The sequence below is a fragment of the Gambusia affinis genome, linkage group LG11, assembly GCF_019740435.1.
Source record: "Gambusia affinis linkage group LG11, SWU_Gaff_1.0, whole genome shotgun sequence".
NCBI classification, from domain to species: Eukaryota; Metazoa; Chordata; class Actinopteri; order Cyprinodontiformes; family Poeciliidae; genus Gambusia; species Gambusia affinis.
Window position 1 is genome coordinate 13,134,931 of NC_057878.1, and position 20,458 is coordinate 13,155,388.

Below are 20,458 nucleotides of genomic sequence, written 5' to 3' on the forward strand. Positions count from 1 at the left end.
TGTTATTAAACCACAAGCTTAAGTGTGCAACACTCTCTGAAGCTTGTATTCCTTACCAAGAGCAGGTGAGCTTTATCCTTGAAGTTTTTAATGTGGAAGTCAATGATGTTTTCTGTGTGGCCAGTTAGTACTGCATCAGCTGCCCTGAGGACCAGAAGACAGTCAGATATCAGTCATCAGATATAGCACAGCAGTGATGCAGATGTTACTAGACATGCCATTTGTCCACAATTCTAAGGTGTGAACCTAACTTTTGTCCACTGAAAAAGGCACAGGCGAGTAAAAAAATTTAAATAAATGAAAGTTTTAATAAAAAATAGGCCCACATTTTGTTCTGCTCTTTGAAATACCTTTTGCAAACAAACCAACATCCAATTCTGACCATGGACGGGATAAAAGATAAAGTTGGTGGAAAAAATAAATAATTATAAGTAAATAAATATACACTGACAAAAATCCAGCAGCTAGATAGTGAAACATAGACCTATATAATAGGTATAATGAAATAAACTTTTTAAATGCATACTAAAGTGGACAAGTGACTTGGCATATTTTGATTTGAAGCATGCGATTTTCTACCTCATGTTATTTAAGCCAGAGTTTGGATTCTGATTACTTCAAAAGCCACAATTGACACCAGAGCAGCACAATAATAAAAGATCATACCAGAACAACGAAATTGTGAACATTTTTAATATCAGTTATAAATAGACACTTTCCTATCTCCAATCGTTCTTGTGTGATCCTACGCTCTCTGTGACTTTTAGTATCTGAGACACTGTTATCTGTGTCATGTGTGGGTATTTACCTCAGGGAAAATTCCCCAATCGGGCAAAATATTTTATTGACGAGAAATGTGTATTTATTCAAACTTGTAATGTATTTTAGCAAACTTTTATTTCATCATGTTGCGAAACTATTGACTCATTTCAATCAGAACTGAAAATTACTTTCCACTTACTACTTTCCAGAAAATGACAAAAATATGTCAACCTAAAATGGTTACTATGTTTTAGCACTTTTCAAATCATTATTTTATTCTATTCTTGTTTCAATGCAAAATTTCAATTATGATGAAAACATGCAAATAAAAAAGGAGAAAAACAGCTAAAAGAAATTGGAAGTACTCAAAATAACTATGTGATTAATCAAAACAAACAAAAAGCTAGCTGCTTCCTTACGTGTTTGCCATCTCGGTGGAGAAGACACGGACAAGTTTTGAGCCTGATTTTTGACCACTGGTAGGTTCTGTTGTGGAGCCTTGGCCTCCCAGTGTATTGTGGGAAGGCGTGGAGGAGCGACTGAGTCCGGCATTGGAGGTAGAATGTGTGTCCTGGGGATTCACTTCGCTCGAATTACAATCTAAAAATTATAGCGGAGAGTGACTTTATGAGGCAGTAGAAACTTATTAAGAAATCCAATTCTGTTTAGGTAATCAGCAGAAGGAAAGCCACATGTTTCGGGATGTTGCCGGACTTACTGAAAAAACCTCTGTCGTCTTCATCACTTTCTCCACCAGAGCACCAGTCAGTTCCACTGTACGGCTGCCTCCTCTCTGCAACACAAATCCTCTTTGCCCTGCTGTTATCTGTACACACACACGCACGCACACACACACACAGTCCATTCATCAGCTTGGTTGAAAAGTGTCAAAAATTATCAGGGATTCTAAGGTAAAGGAGTGAGATTGCACTGAAACATCTGGGAAATTGCAAAAATAAAATACCTAGTTGCATCAAACTGCTGATATCGCCTTTATCTTAGCCGAAACATTTTAGTTGTTACCTTTGTCCTCATTGGTGGGCGTGCCACTCTCTGGCTGCTCGAACGACTCCACTGAGGTACTCCTTTCCCTCTTGGCCTTCACCTTGGAGCTGGGACCAGACGTCAGGCCCTGGCCGTTTTTTAGTCCCATTCCCCCAGACACATTTTGAGCCGCTTTGGCACCCATGGTTTTAGGATCGCAGGAGGAGGGCTGTGATTGGCTGCCCGCACTCCCTGGTTTACTCTGATTGGGCATTTTAGAGTCCATCTGGGCAGCAGTGGAGGGGGACATGACAGGAGGGGATCGTACCATGGCCTCCGTCTTAGGTTTAGGGCTGAAAACACAGAGGACAGATTTACTAAACAGATACCTACTTTAGGCATTTTCTCCTTTTGTTTAAAACAAGGGATGTTTTTCCTCTCTATTTGCAGGAGGTGAGAAAAAAATTGTTTATTAATTTTAACTATTTAAATGTTTATCAACAATAAGTCATTTACTAGAATTGGAAAAAGGCTGCACAAAGTTACAAAAATGTTCATTTACCACATTTATACCACAAGCTTCAATCTCTTTTACTTACAGAAAATAAGAGATCGAAAGAAAGGTTATCGTAAATATGAATTTGTTCTTAGTAGAAATGGTTAAATAATAGTTCAATGAAATAAAATAAAGAAACATCTAACTGTGAAGTGGAACAAAAATAAAAGAGTTTTAGGAGGATAAATAACCCAAACTTCAACCAGATGTCCCAAAATAAAATCCAGTCAACCAATTGGAGCTCAGATGTCACCTAGTTAATGAAAAAAGCAAGAGAAGATCAACTGTGTCAAGGTGAGTTGATCTGATAAGAAACAGAGTGCACCACCCTGGATACATTACCCCCTTGGTGAAATATGGTGGTGGCAGAATTATGTTGTAGGGATTTTCTTTCTTCAGCAGAGTTTAATATAGAGAGATCAAACAGAAAAAACGCTGCAAATGACTTGTGGCTGAATAGGAAGTCAATCTCCAGCAGGACAACCCAAAACACACAGTTTGATCTACTATAGCATAATTAAAATGGACCAGTCAAAGTCCAAAAAACTGAGAGCAAAAACATAACACCATATCAAATTTTACTGGACGAGAAATTGTTCCATAAAATATTGCGATAAACAAGAATATTGTTGTTTTGAGACCATTTTCAAGTAATATATTGATGGCGGCATAATAATGCAAGTTCCGATTCTCAAAGACTGATAAACTTTAATTTTGTAAAAAAATAAATAAATAAAACACTCCACACAGGAACTGGAAAACAATTTAAATATCTAGAATAAAACACAGCAAATTAAAACAATTAATAAAGCCACACACAAATAAAACCATAATTTCCATGGACTATGAAGTCTCTGTAAACAAAACTTCACTTGAAAAAATATTAACCATCGTAATGGAAGTTATCAAGCTCACTTTAATTCATCGTGCGATTAATTGATAAATTGCTTAATGCGACTAACTTAAATACAATAACGTATTTTTCAAACAGAAATGGGAAAAACTGCCAGGGTCTACATGTGCAGAGTCGGCAGAGACATAGACCTTAAAGACTTGCAGCTGTAAATGGAGAATTGGGCGGTTCTACAAAGCAATGACTCAGGAGGGATAATTGCAAATGCATGCTAAAGTTTTCAGATTTGTACTTTGAAAATCATTCTTCTTCTACCTAACAATTATTCACTGATCTTTATCACATAAAAGACTCTGTAAATATATTGCGTTTGTGAGTAGAACGTGACCAAATGTGACAACATAAAAGGGGCGTGAATAGTTTTGCATAGTTCTTTGATCCAGGGCACACTTGAGATTCATAGACCATCCAGAAAATGGCTTCTCTTACGGAGAGCAGTGGAGTTGTACCATGCAACTGGCACAAAACGTCCCCACCACACCCTAATCTTTCTGTCTCTTCTTCCACACAAACAGTGTAGACTCCCAACAGGCAGTGTGAAGCAGAAACCAACAAGTCCAAAGACTAAAGCCACAAGCCTGGTGCAACTGTATGAACATACACATGATCGCGCAACTAGCAGAAAGAAAAACAAAGCCAGAGTCTTGGCAGTCCAGACAGCCGTTTCCAGGGACTCCAGAACCATGAGTCAGCGGGGAGAACTTCCAAGCCCAGCAGACTCCCTGACCCCAGAACAGTTCGCCATCACATATGAAGAGGTAAGTTAAGCAAACATACCTATTTTGCATCAGCAGGATGCAGGATGTGGAACATCAAAACCGCAGCTTGAACAAATACTTTTTATACAGCTACAAAATTTAACATTTGAGCCACAAAGTGTCAAGTTTTAGGTGTTTCCACACAAACTGAATCTGTGGCAATAAGAAGTAAGACTGGAAAAACGAACAAGTTGCAGCATGTGCAACACAGCAGGTTATCATTTGGAACATTTACTACTAGCGAGTGCACACGTTCGGTACACTCGCCTATACCTTGTTGCTCCCTTTCTCAATACTGAAGATCTACCTGATTATGAGTGGGCAATGATGCCAACACAAAACAGGAAGTTACATCAGCTTTTTCTCCAGAAGCTGTAAACAAAACAGCAATTTTTCACAGAGTGGCGTGAGTATCATTTCCTGGATCTGCTGCGCTCCACAAAGACAGCACTATTGTATTTTCTGCTGAGTTTACCACTGATGGAGTTCACCATTTCACACCCGATTCTCTGAACCAGTCTAGTACAAAGTCAGATCTTTGAGGGGAAAATAGAAGGATTTATGTGAGAGCCCATTAGCCCCACTGGTAAGGCAGCTTCCTTCACCCTCTTGGAGATGCTGTATGCCAACAAAGCGGCATTATTGGTGGCAGCCGTTATCTGATAGGCACACTGGTGGGCCCGGTCAGAGAACCTGGTAATCAGCTGATCGTGCTGAAACCCGTCAGTGAAGCCTGGATCCAGAGGGGGAGCAGAGGGAAAACTCCGCTCTGTGAATCCCTCCACCCTGGTGATGGGCACACAAGTGGAGACAGGCGGGCTCGGCTTCATGGGCTCCGCTGCCTCAGTTATGTAAGCCATTACGGCGGGAAAGTGAGGCCAGATGGGGTCCAAACGGCGACTCGGGGCGGAGCCAAACCGTCCCGCCAGTTCATTCGAACGTGGCAGGGGAGATTGGGGGACGGAAAGCCCCTTAACACTAGCCGCCTCCTCGATCAAGCTAGGTAGCTCGAGGAGGAGCGAGCCCACAGCTGGGAGAGGGGTTGAATCGGACATCCGCTCAGCCAGCCTCTCTTCCACTGCGGAAGAACCATCCGAACCACTGCTGCTCTTGCTGTCATCCTCATCGCTGTCGTCATGGTTCGATTCCCGCTCAGCGTAGCTAGCATCTCCCCACGAGCACCAACCAGACTCGGTGGGCCCATCGCCCCACCTAGCGCCAGCCTTGGAAAAAGTCTAGTCCCCGCCTCCTCTCCTCCAGCAGGAGGAGAGCACAGGAGCGGCAAGAGGGCTGAGGCATCAGGGCAAGGTTGGCATGCTGGGGGGCCAGGCATCCCTTGCAGATCCAGTGCCCATCAAAGGGAATGATGTACCCTTTCTGACAAGACGGGCACAAACGGACGGTACCACTAGAAAACAACTTCGCTCTTAAGACAGTGCTATCTTATGCTGAAGAAAAAGAGGGAGCCGTTTGTCTGGTCTGACTGTTATTTATACAAACCAGGGAGGGGCACACCCAGTAGGTGGGCATGGACCAAGCTTTTTTCAGTGCTGCGCTGCACATGAGGGATAAACCCACTAGCGATAGCCTTAAAGGCCAGATGGGGCCTATGTAAAATAGAACTTTTCTCAACTTTCTCCCTGACCCGTCTGTGGTGTTTCTTGGTCTTCATGATAAACAATGTTCTGTGAGGCATTTGCAACTGTTTGGGTTTATACCAGAAATAAATTGGTGGATTCCATCTACTAGCCAAAAACAACTGATGGATCTAAATTTTATTTAGGTGGAGCAGAGTAAATGGGGATGAGAGTTTTAATTCATCCCCAAAAAACATTGAAGAGCGTATTTATATTTTTCTTTCCACTTCATATTTTTTTACCGATTTGTCTTCTCCGACCACATAAAATCCCAATAAAACACACGGAATGGGTTATAATAACATAATTTGTGAAATATTTCAAAGGGTGTCAATACTTTTGCAAGCAAGCAAAAGCCAGGGTGGGCGGGTGTGTAAGTCCGCCTACCTCTGCGTGTTGGTGGACGGGGAGTTCTTCAGCCTATTGGAGTGCATTGATGGGGCTCCCAGGACTACAGAACAGGGTGGAGTGATGAGCTGGTGAGGGCTGCCTGTGTGTGTGAGTGCCGCTTTTGCACGCACGTTCCTGGAGCCAGAGACGGGATTGGTGATGTTGGACAGGTTCCCCCGGCCGTCCTTGGCCTCCTCTCTTTCTTTCTTTGCTCGCTCCTTCTTGGTGAAATGTGTCGCTGCTGTACCTGCCGCCGCTGGCCTTTCCTCCTGCACCTCCAACATTCTCCCTACGCCCTTGTCTGTGAGTGGGAGTGTGTATGTGGATGTGTGTGTATGTGTGTGTGTGTGTGTGAGATGGAAAGTGTGTAAAAACAAAAACTATAGTCCAGAAGCCTTTTCTTCTCTTTGTGTATTTATGAAACTCCCCCAAGGGGGCTTTCAACGGCCCTTGGGCACACTGCGGATAGAAAAGAAAGAGCAAGTCAACGAGGGGCTACAGTCTTAAAACTAAACATGTATTTCATTTACAATCACTTTAGTATTACTGCTACATTGAAATTTGGAAAAGTTTTATTTTATGATTTGAGTCGACTCAAGTTCATGGATACCAGAATAAACTCATGAGGCCCCTTTAAAAATATACATATTCAGTCATCAACAGGAAGAAGGAAAAAAAAGGTAATTAGTTGTTAATTTCCTTAGGCTCGATCTGGTATTGACTACATCAGTTTAGTGTCAACCTTATTTTCCACCCATGTTGTTTTACAATCTGAGCATTTTAAATAACGGCTGAAACTCAACTAAAGTAAATTTGTTTTTGTTAGTGAAGCGTTGATCAAAGTTCAAAACCGGTGACACAATCACGATTTGACTGATTCAACTAACAATCCAGTGAATGTTAGTTTATTGATAAAATCTTTGATTCTTTTTAAAAGAGACAAACACATCCTGAGAGGACGTGTTTGTCATTAGGAGTTTGATAAATGCCATGCTTCAACTGTGGTTGTAGTTCAACAAAATTCCAACAACGGGAGACAGGCTTGTACGAGCTGCATGAACTGCGATGGTTCGGGACATGTTAAATACCGATGAACTGGATTCCAGAATGCAACACTGGAGTTCCTGGTCTGAATGCCCCCAACGGCACGTTTACATGAGACCGCTGTCTGGAAACTGATAGTATTTTCAGAGGTTGATTAGGAAAATGTCCTTTGAATCCACAAAAATGTTACGGTTTGACTAAATAGTGGCTTGGTGTGAATGGAGCCTAAGACTTTCAGTCATGGACTAGTGCAAAACATTTCTGTCCCTGTTGGTGAAAAGAGAAAAAAAAAAAAAAAAAAAAAAAAAAAGATGCTAGCTGAGAAAACTGAACTCAGCCAAACTCAGAGGGTTGGAGTGTATATATTTTGTTAAAGCAATTTAACCCCAATTCAACTCTGGTCGTTATCACATCACATAAACGAGTATGGAAAGTTTCCCCCTGAAGAACAGCTCAGCAAATTAAATTCTTACTCACTCTATGGAGAAATCACTAATGCTCAATAAAAATGAGATTTTTATCCCCAGAGAATTTTGGTGCGTAACAGCACGTTCTATCAGTTTGTCAAAGAAAGACGTTTCCCTTTTGAATGTGGAGGGGTTTTTTTTGAAGTTATAAACCCAACAAAAGATCTAAGTTTGAGACAAAAAATTGACAGAACAGTAAAAAAAACAAGCATTCAGATTTTTATAGTGCTGTATTTTGTGAGTGTAGTATAAACAAGGATGAATATTATTTCTATGTAATAAGATGGAGGCCAGGATTGTGGTAGAATGTTATTGAAATGTTAATTTATTTCAGTAATTCAATTCACTAAGTGAAACACATTATATTGTTTAATTATACAAAGACTGATGTTTAATATATGTTTCTATTAGTTATGATGATTTTCCACTTACAGCTAATGAAAACACAACATTTAAGATTAGAATATAACATCAGACCAATTAATAAACATTGTTATGGAAATGTTAGCTTAATGAAAAGCATGTTTAATGCCAGCCTAAAAATTATTTACATATGAGCCTTATTGGAACACATATTCTTATTTATTGAACAAGACTGTATATCATGACTGCAATATCAGGGAGCACAATGTTAACATTGCAAAGGACTATTTGGAATGTTTGCAAGAAGAGATGACTATCTTCTAAGCTTCATGAACTCATATTTTTCAAGTCAATCATTGTAAGCCCTACGGATGTTGTCTCACTGAAGTAGATGCCCATATTTTAGACAGAAGACAGTTTCCAAAGGGCTCAAGACAGATGACAGAGTAGAGTGGAAAAAAATTTGAGGTTTATTGCAGCTTTAATTTTCTAAGCAAAATTCACAATTTTCTAATTGCTTAACTTTTGTAGAATTGTCAAAAGTGTTGACTGGAAAGTGATAAACTCTTAATCCCAAAAAGATCTTTCTTCTATTCAGGTTCAAAACTGTAAGCAAGTAATTTTTTTCATTGATGAAATCATCATGCACAATATTTTTACCATTACTTTGTGAAGATGGATCTTTTGCTAATACGTCAGGCATTATATTTTATTTTATATTCAGCATATACTATGTTGGACAGAGACACTAAATATTGCCTTTTTTCTCTGGTTGCTGAACAACTACTTAATTTTAAATACTTAAGAAAATTAATTTTTCCCCATGAAAAACAGAACAGTCTCTAAGATAATCCACCTGTAATATGATTACGATATCATAGTAGTACGCTTTGAGACAACAGAGATTGAATTTAAAGTATCACGAGGAATCAAATGCCCAGGTTTGCAATCCACTCCAAACTAGCCCGTGTCTGAACAACGAGGAGCACAATCCTGCTAAAAAAGAAGGCAGCCCAGGCAGTCGGATTACATTGTCATCCTGCAAATATTTAGGAGCTCTTCCAAAAACACTCAACATTGTAACTGGCTCCAGAGTTCCCCTGGAGAGAGGCAGACTGTGTGGAGTGTTTGAGAGGGGGGGGCAGACAAACACAGCGGCTCCTGCTTGGACAGCAACACGCTCCTCTCAGCTGGTCTACAGGAGGAGTGATTTACAACCGTCAGCGCTGCAGATAGCTGCTACACACAAACAGAAGCCGGCTTCACCGAAACCAAATCAAACTGTGGGACACCAGAGAGGATCCTCTTCAGACAGAACAAAAACGTGTCACCAAAACAGCGTAAGATGAGCTTCGTTTCAAGCCAAAGCTAACTCAGCATCATGGGAGTTCAACAGACTAAGCTAATGAAGGTAAAAGGCAGAGATAAAAGTGATTAGACACAAGCCGGCCCAAAGAGAAATAAAACAAAAAACGTAAAAGTTTAGAGAAACCATAAAGACTTGATCATCAAATAAAATTCACAATCCAAATTACTGAGCTTTAGTGTAACTGGACTTCATTTAGTGCTTCACTATGCCAGATTGTAATCATCAGTCTTCGTATGATGCAGAGATGTAGGAGTTGCCCTGTTTTTATAATCTGCATGCAGATTAGACATTTAGATAGCTGGATGGGTTCTTGATACCCAAACCTGAAACAGATATTCATCAAGATGCTGAAAGAAGATGGAAAATAAAAAAGCCATGAAAATGAGGGTTAATCACCACTGAAATATTCAACAATAATATTGCAACCTTATGCTTTTCTAATACAGTGCAGCCTTATTATCTCCCAAGATACACATGGGAATCTCTAGGTTTTCAAGAAACTGGAAGAAAGCAGACATAGACAGATGACAGAAATAATTATTGCATTTGGAAAATATAAATATAAAGGGCATATTGACTACATAAACAAAGGGCTTTTCAAAAGTCCAGATAGTAATGAACAGTGAATTACAAAGAAGATTAAAGGATAAGTTCCCTTAATTTTTGAGATTCCCATTCACATTTGTAATAATGGTTTCCACTGGAGGCATATAGTTTATTTATATCAGATTTAAATAAACTATAAAATACTCACCCATCTAGGCAACACTAACAGCAAAACCTACCACTTAAAACTAACAAAACGGATCAGCTCAATCTTTTTGAGACCAAACACTGCAGTCCAATAGTCTTAGTCCATTATACTACCCTAGAAAAGATTTTCCACTGCATAAAGTCAACAGGACAGGTAATGAGACCCACTCTTATCCCAGCCGCTTCATGCCTGGCTCTGAACAGCTGAGACGTTAACAGAACCACATCATCTGCAAAAAAGCAAACATGACACCTTTCTTTTCATGACTACACCTCAAGATTCTGTCCACTAACACCGAAAACTAAATCTATTAGACCTTAGTGGGTTGGTACAGATGTAGGAATTTACATGACTCAGATGAATAAGTCAGTTATTGTAACACCGGTATAAAACAACCTCAAAAACCTACAATAAACATCTGGTCCACAGTTTCACTGCAATATGTGAATATCTGGTTAATGAAATTTACTTAAGAATGACATTGGTCCACCTGGATGTTTTATATGTGTTGCACCTTCAAATAAAAATAAAGAAGAGAATCCAAGCTAAGATTTCATAATTTGCCTAATATGAGATACACACAGACTTGAGCTGGAGTTAAGTTGTTTTCAGGGGTGGAGGAAAGAGGCAATCTCTTCATGCCTGCTTTGACACAGGAGGCCTTAACCAGTACTTAAACTCTTCCACTTTCAGCTCCATCCTCCATTTCTCCAGTCAGCAAAATTATCCAAGTAAGGTCTTGAAGCCAGTTGTGCCAGTTCCAAAAACGAATCCACAGAAAATCCTATTTTGTTTCTTTGAATCATAATTTATAGCAAATCAAGGTCCAGCCTCTAGCTCATTCAGCCCCAACTGGCATGTGTGCCCTCCAGCGGTTCCATCAAAGCCTAAACATGAAGTTTTACACAAATGTGTCTGAAGCGAGGATGTGCCCGCACAGAGTCACAAACAGTATGAAGTGTCAATCATCTGTTGCCTCTAATTCCCCACTAACGAGACACTAATTGGAGAGCTTGCTGACATGACTGTCACGAGGAATACACTGATCCACAAACGCACCAGGTGTGTACTCTACAAGCACAAAGACAACAAAGCTTCATTCAAGTAATCGGAGAGATCAGTCTCGCGTTTTCTGCAGTAAAAGAAACTGAACTGTCTATCATGAGGAAGACGTGGCGCTCAAGTTCATTATAGGTAATGGGAGAACAACATAATGAGGCTCCAAATGTGAGCTTTTTTCCTATAAATATGGAGCGCCAGATGAAAAGGAAGGCGGAAAATAGTCTGATTGGATTTGGGGTTTATTTATTTTATGCTTATGTAACAGTCATGGTACTCTGGTTAAAGGGTAGAGCCCTCCCAGCTACGTCAGCAAATCTCCTTATGAGAGGGAGGAAATAAGAGCTTTTCATCAGCGTCGTTTCCGGCAGTTTTCTCCACAGGTAAGGTGAAGGATTAAAAGAAGAAGGAAACTCTGACCTTGCTGCCAGCTTGTTTTTCATTTTAAAGTGAGGAGAGGGAAAAAAAATCTCCCACACATACAAACACACAAATCATCTCTTTTCCCTCATCTTAGCCTCGCTGTTGGCTGCAAAAAAAGGCCCCACTGATGTTTCAGCCTTATTTATGCAAATCCCATTTTGCAGTTCAGTCAAAATAGAGTATTGGTTTCTCTTTCTAGCTCCATTTCTCTCCTACCCGCCCTCTGTCTGCTCGGCCTCCATCTCAAGAGCCACCTCAGCCCATTATTTGCTTAGGGCGATATCAGACACATTATTTCCACCTCTCCCCGCAGTTTTCTACAAGAATACACAAAACAAGCGGCCATCAGCGACATTGTGAAGAAGCAGCAGCTAACTGTCAATAGTAGAAAAACCGCTGTGTGTCTTCACACGGGATCACAATTTGCACCCTGCTGGTGATTGAACAAACTAAATCAAGAGAGTAATGTAAAACTTGAGAACACAACCTGTTGAAAATATTTCTCCAATGACTTATTTTTTGTGTTCAATGTCTAAAATTCTACCAGGATGATTCATCGAATTTTGATTAGAAGCTACAGATAGCAAAGCAGTTATTAGTGATTTATACTTTTCTACGAATCCATCAGAATCAACTTTATTATTTTTTTAGTGACATCTATTTTATCCAACGCACTCCAGGTGGCATGGATCCAATCGGATATCAAAGTTGTATCCAAAAGAGATGGTCAATCATAGAGCTGATATCGTGTTGATGCCACGGTAACAGTCATTGATCCAGAGTCCCTGGTTTTGTGATATGCAGATCATCTTTTGGCCGATTTTAGTCTGTAGGGTTGGGCTTGCAGGCAAAAAAATAAAATTAAACTATACATGGTAATGTCACAGCTTTACAGTTTTACATATAGTTTTTGCTGTGTGTTTTGAGCAAACATTAAGAGCTTTTAAAGTTATATCAGACACGAAATTATCTTTGGCTAATAAACAAGGTGGCTTTCAGAAATTTGCTTTATTATTATAAGTCTCTGTCATAAAATGTGCAAGAACTGGAAATGTCAAGAGCTCATAGGAAGAAACCAGGTCAAATATTTTCCATCTGGTAAGTACAGGGAGTGGCAGTGCTTACAGTTAGCAATGCTAACGGTGCTTATCGCCCACAAAAGTCTCTAACACTGTTCAAAAGTGTCACTTTTATGCATTTCTGACTTTGTGTCACAAATATCTTACAGCTCCTCTTTATTGGGCTGGTTCTGGTGCCACGTTTTCAGTCTTTTACATTCACATGCTAACAATTAACACTTAACTGCAGGAGAACTGTTACCAAGTAATGTCACTGGATCCAGAGGCTTTCAAGGGAACAGCACTGTATTTGTAATATATTACAAGTATTTTACCAAGATCAATAATATTAATATTTCAAACAATGCAATATTTATTGTTGAATGTGTTTAAGGTGTCAGGCATTCACTTTTTCTCTACACAAAACCCCTGAAAATATAGGTGAACTTATATAGATAAGTTCACCTAATAACTTGCTCATCAAATAGTGTATTTGCAACTTATGCCTATAACTTGAAAATTTAAGCAAGTTAGACAAAATTCAAACCACAACCTCAAACACAGGAAACCATAAGTTTATATGGACTATTTTTGAAAATAAATCACTTAGGTTGTCGCATTTTTAGTGGATGAGATGTTGAAGGTGCCTAAAAATAGTGATGCAATTGTAATAATTAAAAAAAGAAAAGAATTAGGAAAATAGAGGTTAATTATACTCAATCTTGTCATCACAATATTCAGAAATAATAACACAATTACATGTTTTCCTGATGTCACGCAGGCCTTGTTTCAACAGATATTCAAGTACAGATGATGGGATCAGAGCCAAAAAAAACTTTATTGAAGCAGCACACACCTGGAGACTTTAATTGTTAAAATACTCAAATCCTCTCCAGCGATCTATCGGGTTAGGTTCTCCACAGTGATACAAAGAGACACAAGGGATACAGAAACTCATTGGGCGATTATGAGTAACTAACTAACCTTTCAATCATGTGTTTGGGCTGTGGGAGGAAGCAGGAATACCCGGGAAGAACCCACATGTTTGAGTAGAGAAACCTGGCAACTCCATGTAGAGAGACCCCACTGTGGGATTTAAACCAATAGCCTTCAAGCTGAAGGCAATCGTTCTACCAACCAGTATATAATAATTATTATATTATATATGTTGTATTACACTGCATTTCAAGTACAATACCTTTAGCAGTGAAGTGTGTTTACTGAATTATTAGGGTCAATAATAAATTGAGGACATCCATTTTGTACTTGGGTCTTTATTGATAACAACAAAACAAAAACCTGCAGTACAACTTGCTGTTCATGTCTCTGCTTGAGATGCAACAAAAGGCAGAACATGAGGCAATAACACAAATGCAAATAAGGACTTGCTCAATGCTCAGAACAATGACATCGGTTAGAGAGCCATACCTCCCCCTCTGACTCAGGAAACACTCACCTGTTGAGGTGACTTCCTGAGAACACTATTTTAGCACGCCACACCCTGCATTAGCACTCATCATTAGCTCTCGGTGCACACAGAATGCGAGGAATGCCGCGTGTCGCTAAAGATAGAGCTTCAGCATTTGATGTGATGCATCTTCCCTGACAGAAACGAAGACAGAGACTCAACTTTCAGAATCTACGACGGCTGTCCTGTCCCCACTGAAACCAGGTCATTCAAATATTTACCATGAACTCATAAACTGTTCCGCATTCTCCACGCTGAATAGCTTCAGCCTGAGAACAATAAATATGCAGCTCCTTCCTCCTCCTCCCAGGTTTTACCTTGACCCTGAATTGAATCATTAGGACTAGTTGCAGCTATTTCTGCTGATCTGCCCAGCGTTTCCTCACTCGTCACCCTCACTTTTGGCTCCTCTGCTCTTCTGGTCAGCAGACGATGTCCCTCCATCCCCAGGGAGGCGACATGTGTATACTGTCACATTCTGTCATATATAAACGTGCTGACAGAAGCCTCACCATGTCCGTCACAAGAACAGAGGTGGCAATGCAAACAGGACAGGAGAGGGATGCCACACAGATTTACTGCTCTAAGTGAGGGGAAAGAGGTGGGGAGTCATTAAACAACTCCCTCTCTTCACAGAGCGAGAGGGTGGGTGTCTGTGTCCCAGACGTGGACGCTCACACACACAGCTGAGTCACTAGTGACACATCTGCTAGCGTAAGCTGGGCACGGTGCCATGTGTGGCGGCCAGCTCGAGCAGCAGACCTAGCAATCGGCTCCCTGGCTCGCTCTGTCTAGCACACACACCCACACACACCCACACACTTCACCTCGCACTTCCATCTCTGCCCATCTGCCCTTCGTCTCCTCAACAAGAGGTCTTTCTCGCACAACTACTCGATCTTCTAAAGGAAATGAAACAATAAAACTGATAGACCAGCAACTGTGTACCTCTGGTTGCAAAAAGGGGCGTAAAATCGATAGAAAAATGTCAAATTGGAATGAAGGATAAGTATTTTACAATAATTTGAGTAGCATTATTAAACACTGTTACTTAAAAACAAGAAAATTAATCCAAGAAACTTGCATAATTTGTGCTTCAATGACAGTGCTTTTACCTTTGTCTTGTATTACATATTAATATAGCATATTAATATGTGATATGCACTAGCTTTAGGACCAAGGAGGAGCCTGTTAATGGCATCAGGAAATACAGATGTTTAATTTGCAATGGTTTCAAAACTGCCAACACTTTCCATCACACAACTCCTACAATTTAAAGTAGCGATGCACCAATCGGACTTTTTTGGTAGATACATTTCTCTAGTTACCGTGCATTATTCCTGTGCATGCATTACAACTTATGTCCTTAATTTTTATTTGATTTTTATATAACATGACAAAGTGCAAGGAATCCACTGCTAGTTGGTGCACGTACTGACCGAAAATGGTTGGAATTCTTAGTTTGAGGCAATAAAAAATCTTAATTGTTTCAGTAACAATCAATTAGTGCATCTCTATTAAAATGTCAGCATAAAATAAGACTGCATAATTGTGGATGTGATTCTTCTTTGTAGTTGATTTCACACTGTTTTTGCTGAGCTGTTTACTGCCATAAACAAAACGAATGTGTTGCGTGCAAATCTTCATACCATTTTGTCCACTATGACTGTACTGAAACTACATACTGTGATCTTTTAAAACAAAAGGCATGCGAAATGCACTCACTGGCAGCTTAAAAAGTAAAAGTATCATGTGAAGACTAAAGAAAAAGCAGCAAAATTCTTATATCTGGTTGATTGGTGCACCACTGGTGTAAAGTTTTTTTTTAATCAAAGGCAAGAAAAAGTACAAAGTACAGAGTAATGCATCTCTTCCGCCTGCTACCATGTGTCTGGCTGAACAGAGGCTACAACTAACTGACAACCATTACTGTCATGCAAGGTAACTTTTAAAACTTCATTTGATGAGGTATGAGAGGCATATCTGCTTAGCAGCTGACTGCAAACTAGCAAACAAAGCAAAAAATAGCTATCCAGCTAATATTAGTTTGCTATACTCTCTAAACAGCACAGCTGAAAGGGATAATATTACAAAATCAATAAACTACTTCAAAGCTTAGCAGATGTCTATTCTATAATTTTGCTTAAGCCTATGGTTGAAATTAAAATGCTAGCAGGCATAAATCATTATGGAGTGTGGACCCAAGCACAATCGCGGTTCAGCATTTGCAGATTCTGCTTTCAGATTTTTCTGTAAAAATGCAACTCCATGTTAGTCATGGAAAACCCGCCTATTTGTAGATTTTTTTCACATCGAGCATATATCTAAAATAGTCAAAAGAAAATGCAGCTGTGGAGCTAAAACACAGCTTTAGTTATACCAAAATACCACTGCAACTTTACACAGTATTGTTTGCCAATTGAAAAGTAAACAATCCTGGAGAGCCATTTCATTTGCTTGGTGCTGATTGGCTGTACCCCAAGGAGGAGAGATAAGGACGACCATAGATGTGCTAAGACAGCTTCCACAGTGTGTGTATTAATGCATATTCAGGAATATTTGGTGTGTGACCAATTAAAACAGTTTGCTACAAGCCGTTTTAGAGGGGATATATAACAATTTTTGTTTTTCATCAATACTTTGAAGAAATTCAAATAGTCCCTCAGTCTAACTCTGCTGGATAGGTTGGCTTTCAAGGAAAGCCTAGTATGACAAACCAAAAGCTGAGCTAATGCTAACTTCTAGAAGCTAACCACAGGTGTGTGCAGCTAAGACGGCTTCTGATGATTGCGCAACAAATCTGCACTCTATTGCTTAACATTACAGTTTTGTTCCTACAAAAAGTTCATATTTTCTGGTCAAATTATTGAAGAATTATAATAACCAGCAGCATATGGTACATTTCTACGATACAGTTCCTGGAAGCTTTCTCCATTGCTTTATTTCCCAGAACTTTTTTTTATCCTTGAAGCTGTTTTTGTGATTTTGTGTCTGAAATACGAGCCATTACATAGATTATGTCCTGACACTGTGGAGGTGCTCCACCTGCAGGAGTACTACTGCACTGGAAAAACAGATAATACCATAACATGGTTTATAGTAAAATCAGACAAAATCTATGTTAATCACAGAGCGTGGTTATTCTTTTTTCAGCGAGCTGACCGGCAGTGCTTAGCAACTTATGGTCCATCCAGATGGAGAAAAGTCCATCTCATTAAAAAGCTATTAAGCTGCAGGAAAGACAAAAGATTTTAGTGGTTTTGAAACTGACTTTTTAAAACTTTGATATACTGTACCTTTATATTGGTAACCAGCTCAAGTCACAGGCAGCTAATAATGATTCTGTCTAGGGAGTTCCTCATGCTAAAGAAACCATAAATGCACAAAATTTGTAAAGCGTTTAGAACTTGCTAGTCTGTCCAGCTGCAAATTAGCTCAGATAAATCTTTCAAAATTTTTAATTAAATGTCTTCTATGATTATTGAAAGTTTTCTACGGTAAGAAATGCTGGAACCAATAAGACCTCCTGTTGAAAAGCTGATTCAGGATGTGATGCTGTGCAAAGTGAACATTTTTTCCTGCAAACAGCAGATACTGCAATGTAAAACGGACTGATGCACAAATTTTCCCTATTGAGACCTTTCCCTACCTGTAGACCCCTAAAGAGAAACTCTGCTGCCCTCTGCAGAGACCCTCGTCTACCCTCCCTACCCTTAATGGTTCTCTCTGGTCCGTGACCCCCTCCCCTCCTCTGTCCGCACATTCGCTCCCACACTCTGGCCACATTCCTGCCCCGCTCATGCTGAGAGGACGTCTCCCTCTGACTACAAGCATTGTGGGAAGTCCCAACAGCAAGGACTTTCAGAGGCCAAGCAGACCGTTGAGGTAGAATGTAGAAGACATCTGTTGGTTACTTGTCACATAGAGAAAGCATACAGCTAAAGAAAAAATATTTTTGAGCATCAAAACCAAAGGGAAGGTGAAGTAGCCGGTTTCACAACTGGTAAAACCGTGTCTCACAGTTCAGGATTCTCCACCAACATGTTCAACCATCACCAAAATATATTGTAGTGAATAGGGCTGAAACGATTCCTCAAATGATTCAAGTACCTCAATTATTAAAATTACTCAAGGAAAATTTACCTGCCTCGAAGCTTCGTTAATTTATGTTTTATTATTTAGCGCGCTGTGTTCCGGCCAGAACATTATGTGCGTTGCACGGAGCTCTGACTTCCGCCTCTGAGTTGTTGACAAAAGCTAAGTGTTAGCGGCATAACGTACAATTTTGAAGTTCGACCTATGGGGATTTTATTGATTGATGATAATGCCTGGGTTTTCATTGTTTTTGGGGGACCAATAGTCATGCTTAAAATGAATGGCACGATGCCTGGAGTATGATAGCCTTTCTCCTCCGGAAGCTGATGGTTCATAACCACCTAACGGCGGGAAGAGCGCTGCAGGATTATTTAGACAGGTGAGCGGAAAGACTGAGTAGTTGATGCTTAGCGATCAACTTACGTCCGTAAGTTTAGCTTTACGGACGAACCGCACAATAAATTTCATATCATCCCGGTCTCAACAAAAAGGTGGCAGAAATCATCATGGTGGTACATGGCTGGTTGATGAGTTTCTGAGTGTGACGAACAAATATCCCGTATTGATCCACCCCGGTCGTACTTTCGTCCCCTGGTCTACCGGTCCCCAGACTTAAGTTCCCCTAGTCTATTTCACCCCCATCTTACATTCGTTCGCTCGCCTACCACCCACCCCACTCCAGACGACATTTCCCGTACTCTCAAACCCAAAGCTCGACATGTATGGGGCAAGGTGAGAATTCATCTATTAAACTGACTGAAGATGAATACATAAACCAAAAGCTGGAGTCAGACATTTTTTATAAGCGTATTTGTGAGCCTGCCTCTTTATTATTAAATTGAATATAACTTCAGATCTTTGTGTAACTTTTCTTCAAGTTAACTTAGAAGGTGAACTATTATTGTTACAGGTTAGATTTCTAAACTACAGAAAAGTAACTGTTAAGGTTCTCAAAAATGGAAAAACTGGACTGATATTGATATCCGATAGTAACACCGGTGTTAAGCCAGATTTACCAATATTTTATTTTATAAATTTTTTTTATCCGATTACTCGATTAATCGTAAGAATAATCTCTAGATTACTCGATTATTAAAATATTAGTTTACAACAGCCCTAGTACTGAACAAATTTGTCACAAAAAGGCCAATTACACAATAGATTCCATTATTACACCACATAATTAAAGTAAATTAGCTCCAAGTCAGAGTGTTTTCATGACTAACTTAAGTTTACACTGAAGATCTGTCCAACTAAATATAGAACCAACATGCAGCTAGATGCACACATGCATGCCCACACGCAGCAGTACTCCGCTGTCCCAATAATGTCCGAGATGTAGTGAGGTTTATGGCAAGCGCTACTCCCATGAGTCACAGCGTGCTCATTTGCATTACTGTCCGAGCTTCTCTTAGGCTCCTCCACTCTGAATCCATAGCTACAAAACCTGTTCGCCCACAATGCTAATATGGTGCAAATGCAGTGCTACCTGCTAAATGTACCAGGTAGAATGGGCATTGGAACAACCAGCTCATTTATTTTGATGTCCCTGAATCCAAACATCGTTTTACACCCTTGCTCATCGGTTTGACTAATTCTGACTTTCCATTAAATCTTTTTATGACATACCTGTTCCATCAAACCTTGAATGAATGAGCTCAGCATGTCATCAGGTTCTGCAGAGACGACTATGAGTCATTCATTTAATGCGTGTTGGAACAGAGATGTTGCAGGACAGGGAGTATGAAGCACTGGAGTTGGAGAACGCCGACATCACAAGAACAATGTTGGTTGGATTTAATCCACATTTCCCCTCTGATCTCCTCTGTCTTTTCCATCATTACATCCCATCTTTGAGTTTTAGGATCTGAGTAACTTTCTTCTATTTTACATGAGGTGTATCAAACTGATGAGATATTGGCATGCACAGAATGAACATGTAATATTTAATGAGCTCAAGCAGTCTCATGTGATGTTGATATTGTTGTCATTGAGTGTCATAATTAAGATTTGACATATTATGCAGCTCTACATAAATCTTAAATAAAATAGTACAAAGCCAACACATTTCCAATCAAATTTATTTGGTAGAATTAATCAAAATCTACCTAATTTACCACTTTGTTAAAATAACAGAAGTAATTCTTCTGCAGGAAGTACCAAAACATGCAGAAATTACCTTTTTAAAGGTTAATCAGCATAGCAAAAAGACATTTTTGAACTTTCTGTCATTTTGTCAAATGCAACAAAAGAGAGCAAGATATTTTTTTAATTGTCGATTGAATTTCAAGACCTGAAAGATTCCCACATGGCAATACATAACCATAAATATAAAATACTTGGTTCTTTGGAGAGCGG

General features: G+C 39.7%; 1 protein-coding gene across 4 annotated transcripts in view; it reads right to left on the reverse strand.

Annotated features, from left to right (window-relative positions):
* The window catches only part of bcl9 (BCL9 transcription coactivator), a 36,815-nt gene that overhangs the window by 5,459 nt on the left and 10,898 nt on the right, over nucleotides 1-20,458 (reverse strand). For all 4 annotated transcript variants that reach the window (XM_044131281.1, XM_044131283.1, XM_044131284.1 and 1 more), the window contains 5 exons: nucleotides 5,998-6,459; nucleotides 1,786-2,099; nucleotides 1,481-1,588; nucleotides 1,182-1,362; nucleotides 57-144 (listed from right to left, as the gene is read on the reverse strand). In XM_044131281.1, the coding sequence (XP_043987216.1) occupies nucleotides 57-144; nucleotides 1,182-1,362; nucleotides 1,481-1,588; nucleotides 1,786-2,099; nucleotides 5,998-6,284 (978 nt within the window). In that variant the 5' untranslated portion in view covers nucleotides 6,285-6,459. The remainder of the gene's footprint in view (nucleotides 1-56; nucleotides 145-1,181; nucleotides 1,363-1,480; nucleotides 1,589-1,785; nucleotides 2,100-5,997; nucleotides 6,460-20,458) is intronic.